General features: G+C 39.5%; 1 protein-coding gene across 2 annotated transcripts in view; it reads right to left on the bottom strand.

Moving 5' to 3' along the window:
* lrp1ab (low density lipoprotein receptor-related protein 1Ab) overlaps nt 1-20,700 on the bottom strand; it is a 189,255-nt gene that overhangs the window by 7,296 nt on the left and 161,259 nt on the right. For both annotated transcript variants that reach the window (XM_037540882.1, XM_017694300.2), the window contains exons 60-83: nt 20,461-20,666; nt 19,539-19,727; nt 18,421-18,569; nt 18,233-18,326; nt 18,038-18,154; nt 17,533-17,652; nt 16,658-16,780; nt 14,982-15,107; nt 14,745-14,861; nt 12,021-12,127; nt 11,759-11,891; nt 11,156-11,278; nt 10,051-10,173; nt 9,820-9,951; nt 8,320-8,457; nt 7,776-7,895; nt 6,456-6,745; nt 5,770-5,948; nt 5,225-5,331; nt 4,873-4,992; nt 4,506-4,682; nt 3,558-3,698; nt 3,269-3,433; nt 2,956-3,117 (exon numbers count right to left, since the gene is read on the bottom strand). In XM_037540882.1, coding sequence (XP_037396779.1) covers nt 2,956-3,117; nt 3,269-3,433; nt 3,558-3,698; nt 4,506-4,682; nt 4,873-4,992; nt 5,225-5,331; nt 5,770-5,948; nt 6,456-6,745; nt 7,776-7,895; nt 8,320-8,457; nt 9,820-9,951; nt 10,051-10,173; nt 11,156-11,278; nt 11,759-11,891; nt 12,021-12,127; nt 14,745-14,861; nt 14,982-15,107; nt 16,658-16,780; nt 17,533-17,652; nt 18,038-18,154; nt 18,233-18,326; nt 18,421-18,569; nt 19,539-19,727; nt 20,461-20,666 — 3,458 coding nt within the window. The remainder of the gene's footprint in view (nt 1-2,955; nt 3,118-3,268; nt 3,434-3,557; nt 3,699-4,505; nt 4,683-4,872; nt 4,993-5,224; nt 5,332-5,769; nt 5,949-6,455; nt 6,746-7,775; nt 7,896-8,319; nt 8,458-9,819; nt 9,952-10,050; nt 10,174-11,155; nt 11,279-11,758; nt 11,892-12,020; nt 12,128-14,744; nt 14,862-14,981; nt 15,108-16,657; nt 16,781-17,532; nt 17,653-18,037; nt 18,155-18,232; nt 18,327-18,420; nt 18,570-19,538; nt 19,728-20,460; nt 20,667-20,700) is intronic.

Raw genomic sequence — 20,700 nt, 5'->3', positions numbered from 1 at the left:
TAGACATGTGTTCTACAAAATAGAAATTAATTTAGCTTTTAGGCATTCAGAGTTTAGATAGAAATCACGAAGCTACTTTCTTTTACTTATAAATACAAATTCTTTGATAAATGGACTCTTTACAAGACCAAACTGGGTGTTTTAGTTTGGCTTAGTTTCAGTTTTTGTAGTTAGTTTCTCTCTTTAACCCAAACGCAATAAATCAGTCTCTTTAGTTTTGCACTGGAAATATGAGTCTAATGTAGCTAACAAGTAATGAAAGCTTATTAAAACCAATTAGCAATGAAGTTGGGACGTTGTGATGATTTGCAAATCCTTTTCAACCTATATTCAGTTGAATACACTACAAAGACAAGATATTTAACGTTCAAACGGATAAACTTTATTGTTTTTTGCAAATAATCACTCATATTGAATTTGATGCCTGCAACATGTTCCAAAGAAGTTGGGACGGGGCAACAAAAGGTGAACAGGTGAACAGGTTAATTGGAAACAGGTGAGTGTCATGATTGGGTATAAAAGAAGCATCCCTGAAAGGCTCAGTAGTTCACAAGCAAGGATGGGGTGAGGTTCACCACTTTGTGAACAACTGCGTGAGCAAATAGTCCAACAGTTTAAGAACAACGTTTCTCGACGTGCAATCGCAAGGAATTTAGGGATTTCATCATCTACAGTGCATAATATCATCAAAAGATTCAGAGAATCTGGAGAAATCTCTGCAAGTAAGCAGCAAGGCAGAAAACCAACATTGAATGCCCGTGACCTTCGATCCCTCAGGCGGCACTGCATTAAAAACCGACATCATTCTGTAACGGATATTCCCACATGGGCTCAGGAACACTTCAGAAAATCACTGTCAGTGAACGCAGTTCGTCGCTCCATCTACAAGTGCAAGTTAAAACTCTGCCATGCAAAGCGAAAGCCATATATCAACAACACCCAGAAACACCGCTGGCTTCTCTGGGCCCGAGCTCATCTGAGATGGACTGACACAAAGTGGAAATGTGTCCTGTGGTCTGACGAGTCCACATTTCAAACTGTTTTTGGAAATCATGGACGTTGTGTCCTCCGGGCCAAAGAGGAAAAGGACTGTCCGGATTGTTATCAGTGCAAAGTTCAAAAGCCAGCATCTCTGATGGTATGGGGGTGTGTTAGTGCCAATGGCATGGGTAACTTGCACATCTGTGAAGGTCCCATTAATGCTGAAAGGTACATACAGATTTTGGAGCAACATCCAAGGGACGACAGGGACGTCCTTGCTTATATCAGCAAGACAATGCCAAGCCACATTCTGCACATTACAACAGAGTGCGGGTATTAGACTGGCCTGCCTGCAGTCCAGACCTGTCTCCCATTGAAAATGTGTGGCGCATTATGAAGTGCAAACAACTGAAGTTGTACATCAAGGAAGAATGGGAAAGAATTGCACCTACAAAGCTTCAACAATTAGTGTCCTCAGTTCCCAAACCCTTATTGAGTGTTGTTTAAAGGAAAGGTGATGTAACACAGTGGTAAACATGCCCCTGTCCCAACTTCTTTGGAACGTGTTGCAGGCATCAAATTTAAAATGAGTGAATATTTGCAAAAAACAATAAAGTTTATCCATTTGAACATTAAATATCTTGTGTTTGTAGTGTATTCAACTGAATATAGGTTGAAAAGGATTTGCAAATCATCGTATTCTGTTTTCATTTATGTTTTACACAACGTCCCAACTTCATTGGACTGGGGTTGTAGATAGGTTACAAACGCAGTGTGCACAATTACTTGACAAACTCCTAACTCAGCAATTCCTGAATTTCCAAAACCAAAGAAAGTTGGCCCTCAACTGGGAATTCCTACTCAGAACTGGGAGGACATTCTCAACTCTTCAATTCAACAGTAAATGTCATCTTAACATGGCTTCTCATACAGTAAATAGTTATATGACCAATCCTTTACTTTTAAATAAGATTATATTAAAACTTGCTTTAGATCAGACAACATACAGACACCGTAGTTGGTTAAATAACACGCTGAGCATAAAGTTTTAAGAAGGTGATCATCATGAATGTTAAAGTTATCACTCATATCACTAATGCTAGGTGGCTACGTTTTTGTTCACTACACTTACTTTCATACAAGATTTCCCCCCCCACTTCTTAGCTTCATCATACAGACTTCGTTATAATGCAGTTCAGACTTCCTGCTTCTTAAAGGGGAATTTTACCCATTGCTGTATGATTAACTCATTAAGATGTAAACAAAATCATTAAAGAGTGGTTTACGGTGAAATGTTCCATTCTAGATGAACAATTCAGAAATGTTTGCAGTGGTGGTTATAGGAACCAGATGAATTAAGTCTGGTTGGGAAGGAGGCTTTGGTCAAATTTCTTTTTTAATCTAAATAAATTCTTGTACGTGAGGTACATACAGAGCATGTACGGCAAAACAGTCCTCAACGACTTACCACTATTTTCGCATTATCAGTATTCCAGGTAAACACTCAGACACATGTAGGCTCACTGGAGGTTTTAGAGTATATGAACTGGCTGTGAAATGACTGTGTTGTAGATACTGCTGTCTCGGGTTCCTACCATCCCCATAATAACCCATTAAACATCAATGACCTTGCTGATATCTCTACCAATTAATTATGCAGACATGTTCAAATCAGTAGAATTCCCCTACAGGTTGGCTGTACAAGATTCAGTACAAGATTCTGTTCCATTTCAATGAAAGCAAACCTGTCTAAAACTATTCCATTAAGTTGAATTCCTTTGTTGACGGTATTTTCACCAATTTGACAAACTGAGCAGCAGCTTGTTCCTAAAAGCTGCTTTAGGAACAACACGGCAATAAAAGTAAGGTATTTACTCTAATCTATTTATTAGAGCTTGGTTGTTTCTAACTATAAAAACACTCAGGCAACAGTGGTCAGGTTTATAAAGCCTGGTGTGCTGCATGAACACTCACTGTACTGGCACTGGTCTCCCAAGAAGCCATCAGGGCAGTGGCACATGGGTTGGTTGCCCTGGCTGACCGCACAGGTGCCTCCATTTTGGCAGTGGTCTTTGCACGTGTTCAGGTTACAGTTGGGTCCAGTGAAGCCTGTCAGGCAACGGCAGGTAGGAGCACCTAGAGGCCAGGGACAGATTAGTTGCATGCTACTCTACTTGTGCAATCAATCAACACAGTAAAGCAGTACTGCGACAATCTACCGCTGCTATGACAATCATGATGGAATAAAGACCAACAAGGCTTAATAATGGATGATCTGAATGTGTACCAGCATGTGAAGCAGTGCATGTTCCTCCGTTCTTGCAGTAGTCTCTGCACTGGTCAATCTCGCACCTCTCCCCGCTGTAGCTGGTGGGGCAGCGGCACTTTGGCTGACTCCGAGCATTCAGGAAACAGATGCCACCGTTTAGGCACTGAACACTACACGAGGGAGCTGGCAGAGTAAAAGAGAAGTGGGGGTTACACGAAATGTTCAATTTGTGTTCTTTTGAAGATATTTTGTCTGCTGAATTCAAGTCCTGTGCTTGATCCTGTATGATCACACAAAAGTGACTCACTGATGGGGGACTGAGTGGCTGGGGGCAGCTCCACACATGTGCCGTTATCAGCAACACGATCATTAGGGCAGGTGCAGACTGGACCACTGGGGCTCAGCAAACACAGCCACTCACACTTCTTCCTGTCACATGGGTTCGCCACTGTAACACATACACAGAATGTTCTATAAGTTCTCAAATGGTTAGAGTAAACTACTCTAGTTACTACTGTGAATATAGTACACAAGTGGGATATCACTGTTCTGATTGACCTTATTTTAGCTCCCCTCCTGCTAATGTTTTTCCAGTGCAGACAAGACAATGTTTTACCACAAAAATCAAGTAAATGCTTGGAAAATCTTCCAAAGCATCCACTGTAACATAAGAAATGTGTAATAAATGGTCACACTACATTTGGATGGCTCCCTATAGATGATCTACAGAAACTTACATTATTGACAAACATTCTGGTGATCCTGAGCTGATTATCAGCAATGTTTAAGCTAGGGTTAGGTTTACGAGTACGTGTAGGGTTTGCCTTGAGGTTAGGGATATGGTTATAGACAGATTTAATAGAATGTTTCACATGAAAAGTTCAGTTGTATTTAATAAATATTTAGCTGAGTGTTAGTTAAAGAAAAACTTTCAACTAAAAGCATCTACAAAGCATTGCAGCAAAGAATACAGTGGACCATCCAAATAAAGTGTTGGGAACTAAATACAGTTTATAGCAGTGGTCAAAAACATTTTCCCCCCTCAACTCTCCTTGTATATCCACTACTAGTTATCTGAAAATCCTATAAAATCCCACTATAGCACCTGTAAAAGAGGAAATTAACCCAGGACCCCAATATAAATGTAATTCTGTCTGAGTCAGGCTTAATACTCTGACTCAAAATGTTATGATTTTAGTTCATTTTAAAGAATTATGTGTGCTCCTGGAATCCAAACATACACAAACACACTCACTCTCTGGCTGTTTGTAGCGGTGGTAGAGTACAATGTCAGTGGCGTGGTTGATGCCTGTAGTCAGGTTTTCCATTGGACCCTTGCCAAACTTGTTGACGCGGAATACATAGTTGTTGATATAGGTGACACCGTAGATGTAATCCTCAAAGACATCAATGCTGAAAGGATGGAGGAGCTCTACAGTGCAGAAAGGATCCCCATTATCCAAAAATCACATTGTTCTGTTAGCAGAACACCATGGTATACACTTTGATTTACCATATCAACAAATACCAACATTAACAGTCACTAAAATATATTTTGTTTAATATTTACCATCAATACTTCACAGAAAAAGACAAGTGTGTGTAGTGCGTGAGTACTGAACTGTTTTTCACATTGGAGACGGCCACCACAGGGTCAGTGCCGTCCAGACGCACACTGCCAATGACCGAGAGCTTCGCATCAGCCCAATAGAGTCGCTCATTGAAGTAGTCCACTGCCAGACCTGCAAAGAGAGGGAACACAACATATGCTATCAACACTACATCAGACATATCTGGCTAGTCATCACGCTATACTAAGTGGCAGTGAGTCATTCCTACTTCCGAAATAGAATTGTAAGTCATAATAGAAAATGTCAGGGTAGCAAAAAATAAATAAATAAAATTTTGTGTAGCAATGCACTGTTCCCAGTGCTCACCATGGGCAAATAAATTTGAAAGTTTTATGAGACTCACCAGTGGGCCACTGAAGGTTCTCATGCACCAGTGGCTGTCTCAAAGTGCCATCCATTGCCGCAGTCTCAATTTTGGGGTGGTTGCCCCAGTCAGCCCAGTACATGGTCCTGAGACACAAGACAATAGTACCATTTCAATTAAACAAAGCCATCAATGATGTTCTATGCTATTAACTTTTATTAACTACCTTAACAACAAGAACTGCCCATTTATATTTGAAAACATAGACAAATTAATGATATCCAAAACAACAATTTGTTAAAAAATGCTAATGTTACTAACAATGTATGAAAATGAGCAGCTTCCAGGTGGAGCTATTCAATAAAAAGGTGCAATGATTATAGTAGAATATTACAAAGAAATGAAAAAAGAGGAATCCTTTTAATGCTGGGTAATTACTTGTCTTTCCTACAGTGGTCAGGCTAACTTTATGCAGCTTTATACTCTCTCAGCTCACTACCCAGAAGAGAAATCCAAACAAAATACAAAAACACTATGCCCTTTCAACATTTACCAGGTAACAGATATTATAAATGACATCTTACCCTCTGGGAGGATCCACCACAATGGCATAGGGCTCATCAATCATCCCTGAGATCAGGGTCTTCCTATTCTGGCCAGATATCTGGGCTACTTCAATGACGTCACGGCCGGAGTCTGTCCAGTAAAGGTTTCCAGCAACCCAGTCCACTGCAATGCCTCTGGGTGTCTTCAGACCTGGAATCTGCAAGAGAGGAAAAAAAATAAACAAATAAAATTTTGTTGATGTTTGTAAAAACATTATATAGCATTAGAATATTCACAAACAGTAAAATTCCATTTCATAACACAAACATGCAGGTTGTAATAACTTTCCAAATAAATTTTTTTTTTTTATCAAAAAAAAATTTTCTTTATCAAATTTTTTTTTTTTTTTTTTTATCATATCAGGCCTACTTACTGCAGAATTAATCATTTTTCTTACTGGTTTAGGAATACTCCGCTGGGTTTGGAGCTACACTAAATACTGGGCTGCATGGATGAGAGCTTTGGAAATGGTTAAGCTGAAAAACCTAAAGGCAATAATTGCTCACTGACCAAATAAACAGCTTTAAATCTAATTTTGTCCGCAGAAATTTGCATAGAACTATATGTACACGTTTATAAATTTTACGATTATTTTTAAAATTTGGAAAACGCGTTTCAGCAAAACAGTTTTGTGTTGTGAAAAGGTTAAGCAGGGACTGCATACTTCAAGGTTAGTGACAGATCTCTCGCTCTGCCTCTTGCTGCGGTGGGAGTTGGGTGAGGATCCAGATGGTGTGGATAGGGACGGCAACTGGAAGGATGAGATGCCGCTGGTGTGCCAGTTAGTCCAGTAGATGCGGTTGGTCTTGACGTGCAGGTCCATAGCGTCGATGCGCACGTTGACGTCACCCTGGAAGGTCTGCTCGTACGCCCAGTTGGGCATACCGAGGTCCAGACTGCGGATTTCATTATCGTCAGCGATGTAGAGCACTTTCCTGCTGTTAACGTTCAGATCTAACAGACACAGAGAGTGAGTGTGACAGTGAGAAGAACACGAAATCACTGCAGTGCAGGGTACATAAAAACAATAAAATTAGCTCATCACATAGATTTGTTTATTAAACATTTACATTACACTCGGCCCCCTGAATTATAAGGTTGTTGGAAAGACAAAATATGAAATTGGCTACATCCATGCAAAAAGCAAGCTAAGACTCCTGCACACTACAATGACATTCCATTAATGTCTGCTACTATAAATTAATTGCAAGGTGGTTTAAAGGCTAAGGTGGGGATATGGGAATATTGGGTGATACAAAAAAAGATGATACAAAACATTTTATCGATACACAACATATCATGTTAATAAGTTAGAACAGATAAAAAAAAGTTTCATTTTAAATTACTATTTAAAATCAATGAATACAATGATTATTACTAAACATTCAACATATAGCACTATGCTAAAACCAATTAAATGGCTATTTATGCATGTAAGGTGTAAATTATGCTCAGGGCATAATTTATTACAATAACTTTTATTTTACACTATTGCAGAACAACATTATGTGCTCAGATTGTAGCAAAGCCACTTAACTACCACATAAGCTTGCTGGTCACTCTTATTAGGTCAAGTCAATGCACAGCAGTGGTAACTCGCATGTGGCACCATTCTTGTCAATAACGACTTTGTAATTTAGAGTACTCAGAGACATGAGAGGGAAAAATATACGTCTGACAAATTGCATCATATTTAAATTCTGAAAGCGCAATTTATTTTTTCCATAGAGAAAACCGATTAGATGCAGAGTTCCTTATATCTATGTGTATGCATTCAGTCTAACCTTCACATCTAGAATTTAGAATTCCATTCACTGTTTTGCCAAAACTACTTGTTAAACAATGTGTGCTAAAAAAGCTATTTGGATTTCAGAGAGATCTATATGTGTATAGGTTATATGCATTTTACCTTTTGATTCAACTTTATGAATCAAAACAACCAGTTTCACCACCAAAAATGGTAAACCACAAAGGAAGCACTTACCATCAGTTTTGCAGGTGTCGTTGACCTTGACAAAGTGTTTGTGGCAGCTGCACTTGTACGAGCCTTTGGTGTTGTTACAGATATGAGAACACACACCAAACTGCCTGCACTCGTTTTTGTCTGAAAAGACAAGATCCAGTAAAATTGACACCGCACAAGAAAAGTATTAAATTACATTTAAATATTAGATTATATTTAAATTATATTAATAATTAACCTCTTGTCTGATTGGCTGCCCTGTACTGAGTCCTATGTATAAAGCAAGGCTAAAACACTCCTTAGAACATCAATGGGTGGAGCTAAACTGCTGCAGATTGGATATGTAGATGTACGTAAATAAGTTCTCATGACATCACAGAAATAATGAATTCAAAATCTTGCAGCTTAGATTACATATATATGCAGCATGGACTGGGAAGTGACTGACTTTATCCATGTTTACAAACAGCTTCATACCCCTTTATTTAAAGAAGTAGAAGACATTTGTTCCCTTCTAACTCCCTGATATACAGTGTACAAGTTGTGGAAGGAGGAGGGTTTGTACCTTCACAGTTATTGAAGCCGTTGCTCTGGAAGCCTGGCTTGCAGGAGCAGAAGGAATCTGTGTTGTTTGTCACACAGTGAACCTCTTCAGTCTCTCCACACAGAGACTTATTACTCTTACAGTCATTCAGCGTGGTGTCTGTAAGTGCGCAATCAAAAAAGGAGTTTATGCCATGGCAATTATTCACTGTCCCAACTTTTTTTTTTTAGCTAAGCCATTGATATGCTAATATTAAGAAGTAATGAAAGTAATGAAAGCTTATTCCCACCAAGCATTGTTTTGTTTGTAAGCTCAATTTGACATAGTATATGACATATTTCTACAGAAATAGACAAAAATACAGCCACAATTCCATCCTAAAGCTAGTTGCTACAATTGTTATTAGATATGCAACATATTTTTGTCTTTTTTATATATAACTGCATGTCATTACTCATTATGGTACCAAAATGTCCAAATTATTGTAGACACTTAATTTCAAAGGTATAGAGTGTACCCCCTTTTGCTGTAGTAAAAGCCTCTACTCCTCTTGCTTTAGCTAAGGTTATTGGAACATTTCTATGAGGATTTGAGTGCATTACTCAAAACAGCATTAGTGAGGTCAGATACTGATGTCGGACAATGAGTTCTGGATCACAAGTGCAACTCCAAGTCATCCCAAAAGTATTGGATGGAGACCACTGCTCCAAAGCTCAGTGCTGACAAATGTAGACTGACTCACTATAAACGCAACAGTACAGCAAGTACAACCACAATGATTTCAAATCAAGACCATCATAGAAAAATACAATTGCAGACAGTGTTCAGACTGTAAAAGCTACATAAAAACTGATAACAGGATGCTCAATATTTTATATTTACTGTAAGTGAGCTTGATTCTGCTCTCTTTATTCTAGGCTGACCTGAGGTGACCATACAGGCTACTCCAATAATATCCACATATAGAAATTAAGTGCAAATATTCAAGTTTTAATGTAAAACATAACATGTCCAGTCAGCACAAACACAACTGTATAACTTTCAGACACTCCATGTTAATAAATTGTAAAAGCACAAATAGAGGAAGCAATAGACTACAACCTACAGAGAGAATTTATAAGCGAATACACAGGGGTAGATCCTAGTATATGGTATTTTATTTTATGCATCTATGAAATGAAGTGTTTTTTGAATGTTATTAAAATCAAATTGCAAATAATGCATTCGTAAACTTTGCAAAGATGCTTCAGAAACATTCTATTCAGGTGAACTTTTGAATCAGTTCATTAAAAAAAAGAATCTAATTAGAACCAATGTCTGCATACTTTTGGACACAGTGTAGCTTCATTAGCTACACTGAAAAACTAAAGACACAAACTTTAGACACCAAACTGACTGATCTTGCGGTATATAAATAACCTCCAAATCAGTAAGCAATAAACAGACAGCATTTGGAGATCTATGAACGACAGGGATCCATTCACCCTGCACTTGAGAATACAGAAGCTAACAGCAGCTCACCCAGCTTGCAGCCAATCTCGTCTGAGCCATAGTCTTCACAGTCGTTGAAGAAGTTGCAACGCAGGGTGGAGCTGATGCACTTGCCGTTGCTGCACTGAAACTGGTCCTTCCCACACTTGGTGACTTGCTCATCTGTTCAAACACAGATTTAAATCCCACATTCAATTTTGCTTCAGTGGGAACAAAGCCCACTGAACTAAATAATCAGTCAGCTCAAGAAAATCAACTCACCACAGTTGAACTCATCTGAATTGTCCCCGCAGTGATTGATGCCATCACAACGCTTGCCGCTCCACAAACACACGCGATCGTTCTGACAGCGGAAGTTTCTGGTGGGCGGACACACAAACTTCCCTGCACGGCAAAATAACATTTGGGCTGAACTCCCTACTGCAGCTGTTAAAAATGTCTTTGTTCCCTCCCATAGTTCTGGCCATGGATGTCCCAATCTGAACTGAAAGACTGGTAATGGAGTTTACTGAGGTAAGGTTGGATGATATAGTCAAAAGTTTGAACAGAGTATATTACCCCAAAGCATTCTAATTAGCAGGATGAATTTCTTAAAGCTCCTTATGTTGTATTTTGCTTGATTTATGCTATATTCAATGACGTCATTATTATGCGAACAACAGTCAACTGTGCCTTCCTCTAAATCCCAAGACAACATGTCTCTCAGTGAGTGTTTGAAAAAATGTAAAAGCTGAATGGCGAACAATTTTCTACAACTAATTTAAGGAAAAAAAAAACCACATGATTTCTGGCCCTTCCAAATACACATTCAGCTCATTAAATCACCTATGAGCACTCCCATTATGTTAAGTATGTTAAGCTGGTTGTTAAGGATCTTGATGTCTCTTGACAAGTTAAGAGGAGGATTTACAAGCCATGAACATTCGTAAACAAAACCAAGTCATTTTCCTACTCCCAAGACCTGGAAAAATCATTCATGCATCTATTTCATCCCGTCTTAAGCAATTCTTTGCACATAGGACTTAAGTTATCATTAGTTTGCCTTCGGGTAGTTAAAAATGTAGCTACTAGACAGGCACCAAGAAAAGTGTATTTGCCTCATGCTTTGGGTCCCTGTTACAGGATACAATTTAAGCTTAAAACCTACCCCAAAATAGTATTCTATTCTGTATATTCTTATGTACAATAATTTGAATGTACTGAAGTAGCAAATGTTTGAAGTCTTTAAAGCTAAAAATGCTCTGTGCAACTACATTGTCTACAAAAATACAAATATCAGATCAGGATTGGTGGCAGACTCGATCAGGACATCCCTTGTTCCAGCAGTTCACAGAATCTCATGCTCATTTAAAGGGAGTTAACTCACGGCACTCCTCTGCGTTCTCATCTGAGTTATCCCCACAGTCGTCTTCACCATCGCACTTCCAGGCCAGAGGCTTACACAGTGTGTTGTTGCACTGGAACTCGTCAATGGGACAGAGGCGCTCCACTGAGGGAGGAAACCAAAAAGAGATAGTTCAGTCTCCCACACAGCTCAAGAGGGTGAGCTCTCTACTTCCTATAGTTCACACATCATGTAGGGGCTGACTGACATTATTTGACCGATCAAATTAGCAGGTATTTTTCCAGGTTCCATGGATTTAACAGTAAGACCAAGAATTTTATATGTACAGACCATGTGCTTAAAAAAGTGCACTTGTTTAAGAGTTTAACCCCAGAAGAGCTTACATTATTTGCCAGACTTAGGACTAAGCTTATGGGGAAGTTATAAGTGACCTGTTTTACATTTAAACTACATTTATTTTTTAGACTATTTGAGGTCAAGGAATGTCTGACAAGAGGGAATTATCTGTGTTAGTGACAAAATGTTGTTATTGTCTGGGCCCTTATTTCAACATATTCTGACTTGCTGTTTGGTGTAACCCATGAATAGACTCAAGCAAAAAAGTGTGCTCATACAAACACTCACCTGCAACATCACACCTCTCCTCATCACTGCCGTCCATGCAGTCAGCATCAGCATCGCAGCGCCAGCGCAGGGGGATGCAGTGGCCGTTCTTACACTGGAACTGATCTACTTCACACTTCAGATCACAGCCATTCTGCACAAACACACAATAAAAAAATGGTATAACTCTTTGTATTTGCAAAGAAAACATTGTACTGTTTCAGGTTGTTTCCTAGTATTTGTCATGTTCGTGAGAATAACCCTTTGGCTTCCAATCCAGTACCTCATCAGACCCATCAGCGCAGTCATGGTCTCCATCACACTTCCACCTCCCGGCAATGCAGCGACCATTAGTGCAGGCAAACTCGCTCTCTGAGCACTGACGCGGCACTGCAGGACAAACAGACAAACAGTCCTTTAGCCTTACTAAAGACACACCATCAGATCCACTATACCAAGCCCCGGACAACGTTTTACATTCTCCAAAACATCACATAACAAGGGAATAGATAACAGGGGCTCACAATATAAAGTAACTAAATTAAAGGGTTTAACACAGGGGAAAGAGAGAGGGGGAAAAAAAGATTGTGGAAGATGTACTTTCACAATCTGAGCCAGTTTTTTTTTAAGAACGGACACATAAATGTTCTGGACAAAAAGGACTCAGAGAGGACTGAATCACTGACTAAAACATAGCTAGAAAAACAGAAATCAATCACGCTGAACTGCAAGAAGTCTAAAACACATCTGGAGCATCTCATTTGTAGGTGTAAACCATTCTACCACTAGAGGGACAGGTGCTGAAATTGGCAGCTTCTGTCACAAACACTGAGTGAGAAGAATGGCATGATGGGAGAAAGATCACGCAAGGGTAAAAGGAGATAACAGAGGGAGTGGAGGAGAGGCTGGGATGGGAGGAGTGACCTACCTCTGAGTCAAGCCACCATGTCAGTGTGAAATGAAGAACAAACATAAGATGAAGTGATCGGCATTCATGAGCAATGTGGGCAATGTCATGAAACAGTGAAAAGCAAGTGGATGTGATACACGCACACGCACACACACACACACACACACACACACACACACACACACACACACACACACACACACACACACACACACACACACACGTCATACTTGCAAATAAACGCCCATGTCTCTTCTAGACTTCTGACATACACAAAGAATAAGCACAAAAACATAATAAAGCCACCAACTTCAGTCCTGATGTCAGGGCTGTGTCTGCCTACTAATGGCAGCTGTTAATTAAAGGGATAGTTTAGCGAAAAACACGGTTTTCCCCTTTACCCTAAACGTAGTTCTGTTTAGTATCCAAAGTTTGCGTCTTTAGTTTTATACTGGAGCTACAAAACTAATGCAGCTAACAAGTAAAGGAAGCCTTATACCGCATTATAGCATATTAGCATTGTGTAAACTGCATAGATCATCTCCTGCTTTAGCATTTTGATGCCACATAAACCCAACAAAACCAGTACCAGGCAAATAAACAAATAAACAACTCGTTTAAATCAAGAAGAAAAAGAGATGTATGTCCCCACTAGCAACAACAAAATCTTATCAATTTCAGTTTGGACTATACAAAACATGCATGTTGCTTCCTTTCTTGTTGATCGTACAGTGTTTTCCCCACAGTGAGTCTGGGCTCACTGAGTGCAGTTCCTATCAGTTAATGTTCATCTTTTTTTGTGCTTAATTTTTTTATTTTCCAAACAAATAAAAGCCAAATAAACCCCCTGCCTCAACTCTGATCCACACCCACACAAGAGTCAATAAATTATACACCATTCACAACCTAAAACCATCACACAGCTGAACAAGCAAGAAGGACTTCACTTAAGATATTTTATGATTCTATGTATGAAGAGTTCTAGGGGCTGCATTGCTAACTCTTGTGGATGATAGCTCCAGATAGATAATGTCCAATAAGGTAATGAATTCCTAGACAGGTTATGAGGTAGCGGCCAACGCTGGCCAAGGCCATACTTTTCAGGATCTTTCCGCGATGGAGAATCTTGAGTCATCGTTAAGCAAATGAAGTTCAGGGTCCATGGGGAAATGTGTCTTAGTCAAAGAAGTGATTCAGCTACCTCCTGTGGAGCTTGATTATGTAAGCATTTATATACCAATCTAACATTTGCAAATTTTATAATACGAATTAATGTGACAAAAGTGGAAACCAACTGGTTTTCAATCCAAAATTCTCATTGCATGACAATATATTATTTCCAGTGGTTTGACTATCAAAGTAAAATTAAAAAGGAAAACCAAAGAAAATAACAAAATCTGTATTATTCTTAATCAGTATCTAACAACATACTAGTAAAACCTTTGGAGCTACATACACATGTTGCGGTTGGTCTATATTCTTAATACACTTCTTAATACACTTCTCCATCACAGGTCAGGAAACTGATGAGGGTAAATCCAATGTAACAAATGATCTTTTTTATACGACATATTTCAAGTAACTGATTAGGCTTGTTTAAAAGCAGGTATAAATGGTGTTGCACAAGGGTAATATGTGAGAAACAGTACTTGACTGGCTATGATCTCTTATGTTATATCTGGCACTCTGAGACACTTGGTTATTTATTAAAAAAAAAAAAATACCAACAAATGTATGGACAAAAGTCTTAAGGTAGCTGCCACTACTGTTTTGTATAGAATCATTAGAGTTACATTAATCATTATTAGAGTTAAGTCTACAGATTATTTCATGTGTTTGAGGAAAATGTGTGAGGTAAATTCAGTTTGTACAGGGCTAATCTGTGGAGTAGTAATGTAAGCTTCAATGACTATACGCTGCATTAGCTTTGCAGCTCCAGTGCAAAACCAAAGAAGCAAACTTCAGACACCAGACATATCTTGGCAGAATGACTACATGAGCCATATAGGTTAATTGATGTATGGATTTGCAGAGCTATCACTTTAAGAGGAGCAGAATCTGCACCAGTCCTCAGTATATAGTGACAGAGATGCTTACCGCACTCCTCCTCGTCCGAGTTGTCCCCACAGTCATTGTCATAGTCGCACTTCCAGCGGCCTGGGACACAGCGGTTGTTCTTGCAGCGGAACTGATATGGCTCACATGTTCTCTCATCTGTCAAACACAGCCAAAGAGACATAAAGAGAAAAACATAAAACTTACGAAACATTATATGAACAGAGCTGAAAACAGATTAGAGAGAGGCACTTCAGCATTCGGTCTCTGTCAGCGTACCACACTCCTCTTTGGGCTCGTCTGAGGCGTCACCGCAATCGTCCTCGCCGTCACACTTCCAGCGTGCAGGGATACAGCGGCCCGAGTCCTTACAGCGGAACTCATCAACTCCACATGTCATTTGAGCTATAGTGGGAAAAGAAAAAGAGGTGAAGACCAGTCACATGTCCATGACTTCAGTGTTTCAGTAGTGGCGCAGGGTCAAGAAGAACAACGTTTCATTACTGATGGTGATGTACTGATATTGTCATCTTGGCACCTTGATTTCTGTGTGGTGTGTTTAACTCTCTCTGAAAACTGGAACACAGTCACTTCTTACACAAAAATCGATGCCATCATGAGTTTCATTAGGCATCACAAGAATTAAGCATTACCATCATTTGCGCATCACTAATATAAGGTATCTGGGACGGTGATCTAATTTTAAAAAGAAAAGCTGAATTTTAAACCTTTCTGCCATGTTTGTATGTGTCAGAAATGTTTGCCAAAAGAAGATTTTTACTGTTTTTTTTGTACATCGAGAACAGGGGCAGGAAATACGGCAATATTTTATCATCATCATGATCAATTATTTCACAATACCACTTCTCTGAGTGCATTTTGCATTTCCCTAACAGACCAACCACATCTTTCACTACAAAGTGAAAGTAGGTTTAAAAAAGTTTTGTCTGAATAAAAATCATTGCAGTATTTTTATTTGTGTGACTATAGTTTTAATTTTGTCTGTCCCAACTATCAAATCTCTGAAAAACTGAACACTGTAATACATATCATTTGGGGCAGTCGTGAGCTGGAGGATAGGGAATTGGTGCTGTGACCAGAAGGTTGCCGGTTTGATCCCCTTGGCTGACAGTCCATGACTGAAGTGTCCTTGAGCGAGACACCTAACCCCCTGTTGCTCCCGGGCGCGTGGATAGGGCTGCCCACCACTCCAGGCAAGTGTGCTCACTGCCCCCTAGTGTGTGTGTGCTCATTAGTGTGTATGTGGTGTTTCACTTCACGGATGGGTTAAATGCGGAGGTGACATTTCCCCATTTGTGGGATTTAAAAAGTGTCACTAATAAACTAATCACATATCATGAAAATGTACTGTGGTATGATATCTTTGCCATATTGCCCACTCCAATACAGAATAGCCTAAGAGATCTGGAGCCATCCTGGACCATTACTTTTCAAGTTACACTGATTAAAATTCTAAATAGTCTAACTAATCTGTGATGTACAGTGTGCCCAAACAGGTCCACAAAATTTCGTCAGAGTTTGCTGAAAGGTAGCGTTCATAAGGGCAATGTTCACAAGACCTACATATGCCTCTTGCGATATAAAACATTAAACGTTTATAAAGGAGAATTCAAACAAGTGTGAGTGAAATGACATCAAAATGGGCAAAAGCAACCTTTATGAACACCCAATATTTGTTGGAAAAAGCCTTTATTTATGGTAGCTGAAAGGCTTATGTGTCATGTAGCCTTTATGAACGCTGCCCTTCAGCAAAGTGTTGCCATTTTTTTCCAGTATTATAAATAATTTGGTTTCAGAACCAAATTTCTGTACTCAGTTGTTGTTGTAATAATGTTTGTATAGAAAGCCTGGAACAGAGCAGGTTGACAGAAAGAGGCAGAAAAATGATCTTAATGGAAGGGAATAAAAGAAAGGTTTGCAAGACAGGGTCTCACTGCAGTTGGCTGGTTCATCAGAGCCATCCACACAGTCGTTGTCACGGTCACACATCCAAACGCGAGGAATGCAGCGCTTAGTGATGACACACTGGAACTGGTTTGGAGCGCAGGTCACCTCAGCTATAACACCAACACACAATGTACACTGTCAGTCAGCACAACACATCAAAACAACAATACAGCCAAGTAGTTAAATCAGCGTTTTACAACACACACAGGGCTGGTCCCCCGGTGCACTGCAATGGTACTGTTAGGGTGCTGTTGGTGGTCTTGCATTTTTTAATGAAAAACATCATTCTAATGTAAAGACATTTAACAAAACAACTATTTTAAACATACTATTATAAATATTAAAGTTGTGATATTATTTGCAAAAACAAAACATCAAAAATACCAAAATATTTAGGCTGATCTCAGTGATTGGTCTGTCAAAATGTATGAACAGATATAGCCAGCTAGAAAAGTTTACATATTACACATGGAAGTCAGTACAATGTTATTCGTTTTGATCACATGTAATTGTGCATTAACAGCTACAAACAGAATGGAGTGAAATCTGTTGTATTTACTTGCATTTAAAATAATCGGGCCACCTTCCTGTGAGCTATGTAAACTTTTGTCATTGGTTGCATGCATAGCGAGTTGCAATCAGTTGGGAATCTCTGATCTAGATTATAATACAGCTAGGAATAGAAAGAACATTATGTAACTAGAGTAGTGAAAATATGTCCTCCAATATTTGTATGAATGGATTAACACATTTTCAGAAAACAAATAAAAATAATCCTATTAAATTATGCAACTGTATTAAGAGAACTGGGGTAAGTAGTCAGATAGAGTAAAAGGGAAAGTTGTGCAGAAAAGTCACTCACGGCAATCTTTCTCATCTTCCCCCTGACCACAGTTGTTCTGGCCATTACAGCGGAAAATTCCAGGAATGCAGCGACTTGGGTGGGTACACTTAAACTGGCTGGGCAGACACACATGGATGTCTACAACAGAAAAACAGCATTTTTTACTCAGATGGGCTTTTTTACATTCATAAACAAACACCTTCCAAAGCACACAGACACTTACATAGGTACCGTTTATACTGATCATGATTTTTTTTTATGATTCTGATTATCTTATATTTTTTCCCAGCCAAACTGGTGAAGGGTTTTCTGCTCTTTTCATGGGCAATTTTATTTTCAAATAAGCTATACATTTCAATAACATGAATCAAATAAAGTGCTACATCAAGAATAAGAGACACTTGGCTACTTAGCCCAAAGAGTAAGGCATTATTATGCTACAGCATATGGGTTTAAACAGCAGAACAATTAGGCCTAAAGTCCAGCATATTGGTCAGTGTCTTGAGGTCAGTAGGGTTCGTACCGCAATTGGCCTCATCTGAGTTGTCCTGGCAGTCATTGTCTCCATCACAGATGTAAGCTGGGTTGGTGCAGATGCCTGTGCCACACTGGAACTGCCCCGGTCTACATTTAAACTCAGCTAAACACAGGCAAATAATTTGTTAATTCCTTCTGTCTCTCACAATAACCCCTCCCTTGGTTATCCTGCTATACTCACGACAGTCTTCAGGTTCGTCCGAACGGTCTCCACAGTCATCTTCAGTGTCACACTTCCACCAGAAGGGGATGCACTTATCATTCTTACACACAAACTGCAGACAAACAAAATTCCAATATATGGTAATTACTCACAAGGCCATTCACATGCACTGGCTGCTGGAGACAACAAACAAGACATGGGCCTACCTGACTAGCCGTGCAGTTAGACAAGCACTGTTTGCCATCTGCGGCCAGGTAGAAGTTGGTAGGGCAGGCACACTTGTAGCCGCCTCCAGGAGAGAGCAGACACAGGTTACTGCAGCCTCCATTATCCACCTGACATGTGTGATTCGTTACTGCACACAGCAAACAGAGAGAGAAACCATGGTTACAGCTACGTCTGCTCTGTGCTATTTGCTGACTCACTCTAAAATGCATATACCAAGGGTGGCTGTTTTAAGACTACATAGGACGTAAGGCTACCTCTAAAATTTCATCATAACACAGCACTGAAACCAAGAACCTTAATGAAACTGGGCTTTGAAGAAAGTTATTGTCAGTTTCATATACATGCTGTTCTAGTGGAGCAAAGATCAGCATCATTGCAAACTGCAAAGATCTGAGTTCAATCATTTTCTTTTATTGGCTAAGCTATTTATTAACAGTAAAGCATTTAGTAGCTTTTGTTAGCGTATAAAACTTTTTGAAGTAGCAGGGTGGACACTGCTAATGTTATAGACCTTATTGTAGAGGTTTAGCTGGACATTAGATACACATTCAAAGGTTTAAAATCAATGTTTCAATAAAATAAAACCCATTTGGTTGCAAAAATATTTGAAATGACTAATATGCTGGTCCTGGGCTCCTTCATAGGCTTGTTGATTTGTAAGAAAATGAGAAAAAAGAAGAAAACCAAGCAAGCTAGCATATCTTCTACAGCATGTGTCAAGCTCCATTCCTCGTGGGCCAAAACAATGCACTTCACCTCAGCACACTGCCTCACTGAACACAACTAATTCAGCTCATCAGCTAATTAGCAAGGCCTTCATGAACTGAATTCAGAGCGTTAGATGAGGGTAAATGCTAATATCCGCAGCACTTTGACCCGGAGGGTCCCCAGTTTGACATGTCTCTATAGGGATATGTTTTCTACAGATTTTAGTGCACAATTTCTATTTGACATATTGGAAAATAAAATATAAAAAGATGCGATAGCTTTCTCACTAGCCACACGTTAGAAAATCAGCTAAACTTAGAATCTGACCAGTTTGTAGTTTGACAAAACCTTTGCATACAACTGTATGTATATAAATATATCCTCTCACCCTCAGGCTGTCGGTATGGATGGTAGATGTGGATGTCCATAGGTCTGTGCAGGGTGCTGATCAGCATGGTCTTGTTGATACCCAGGGTCTTGTGAGCTCTGTTGATGGATTTGGTCTCCCAGTCAGTCCAGTAGATATAGTCCTCGAACAGAGTCATGGCGAAGATGTGTGGGATGTCATGATTCAGCACTGCGGGGAGAACAGCACACTTTTTAGTAGATGCTACCTCCACTGTTAAGGTGGGAAAAGGACTTGGAGTACATAATTGAAGACAACGTGTGGGAGGAAACTTGTGCAAATGTACAAACTTTCTCCTTTAACAGCCACCATTAGTTTATCCTTGCCTCTCCTCAATTTCTCATAATTCTTCCAGGGTAGGAGAGGAGTAAAAAGAGGGGAGGAGGAGGACAGGGACAGTAGCAAAGGTTTCTTGTTTCTTGTAGTTTTTCAGAAGTTCCTTACACCTTCAGGACATCATCAAATGGGTGTTTTCCTAGCCTTTAAACTGGAAATCTCACTTTTTTCTCAATTTTATTACTTTTATTATGGCCAGGGTGCCCAATTAATGGACAGCAGAACAGCACAATGGGCCTCATTTTCTAACCATTCTTAAGAAATTTCTTCTTAAAACTCAAATAGCTTTCACAAAAAGTGACATTTTTTCATATTTTGGGTTTTGTTGTTAAGTAAAAACAGAAGTGCGAACCCTTCAGAGGTTTAAGAACACAACATGAATTGGATGTAGACCTTTTCTTAAGACCTTTTTTTTTTTCTGCATTTTTTTCATGCAGTTTCTGCATTTTTTGCAGCATAAAAAACTTTGCAATTCTCCTCCCTAAGCAATCATCTAGTGAAATGTTTAGACACCATAATCATACTTTAGAGATGCTGTGTGTGAAAGAGACAGAGACTGCGTGCCTACCAGTGTGTCTGTTGGTGCCGTCCAAGCTAGCAAAGGCAATGTAGTCCTCGCGAGCGTCGGCCCAGTATATGCGGTCATTAATAAAGTCTAGAGTCAGGCCATTTGGCCAGGTGATCTTGTCCTTAATGATGATGCGCCGGTCAGTGCCATCCATTCCAATACGGCCAATATGAGGGATATCTCCCCAGTCTGACCAGTACAGATAGCTGGAAAAACGAAAGCAAGACATAGTCAGACTAG

Source organism: Pygocentrus nattereri, chromosome 9 (assembly GCF_015220715.1).
Source record: "Pygocentrus nattereri isolate fPygNat1 chromosome 9, fPygNat1.pri, whole genome shotgun sequence".
Taxonomy (NCBI): domain Eukaryota; kingdom Metazoa; phylum Chordata; class Actinopteri; order Characiformes; family Serrasalmidae; genus Pygocentrus; species Pygocentrus nattereri.
This window is presented reverse-complemented; position numbering and strand designations above follow the sequence as displayed.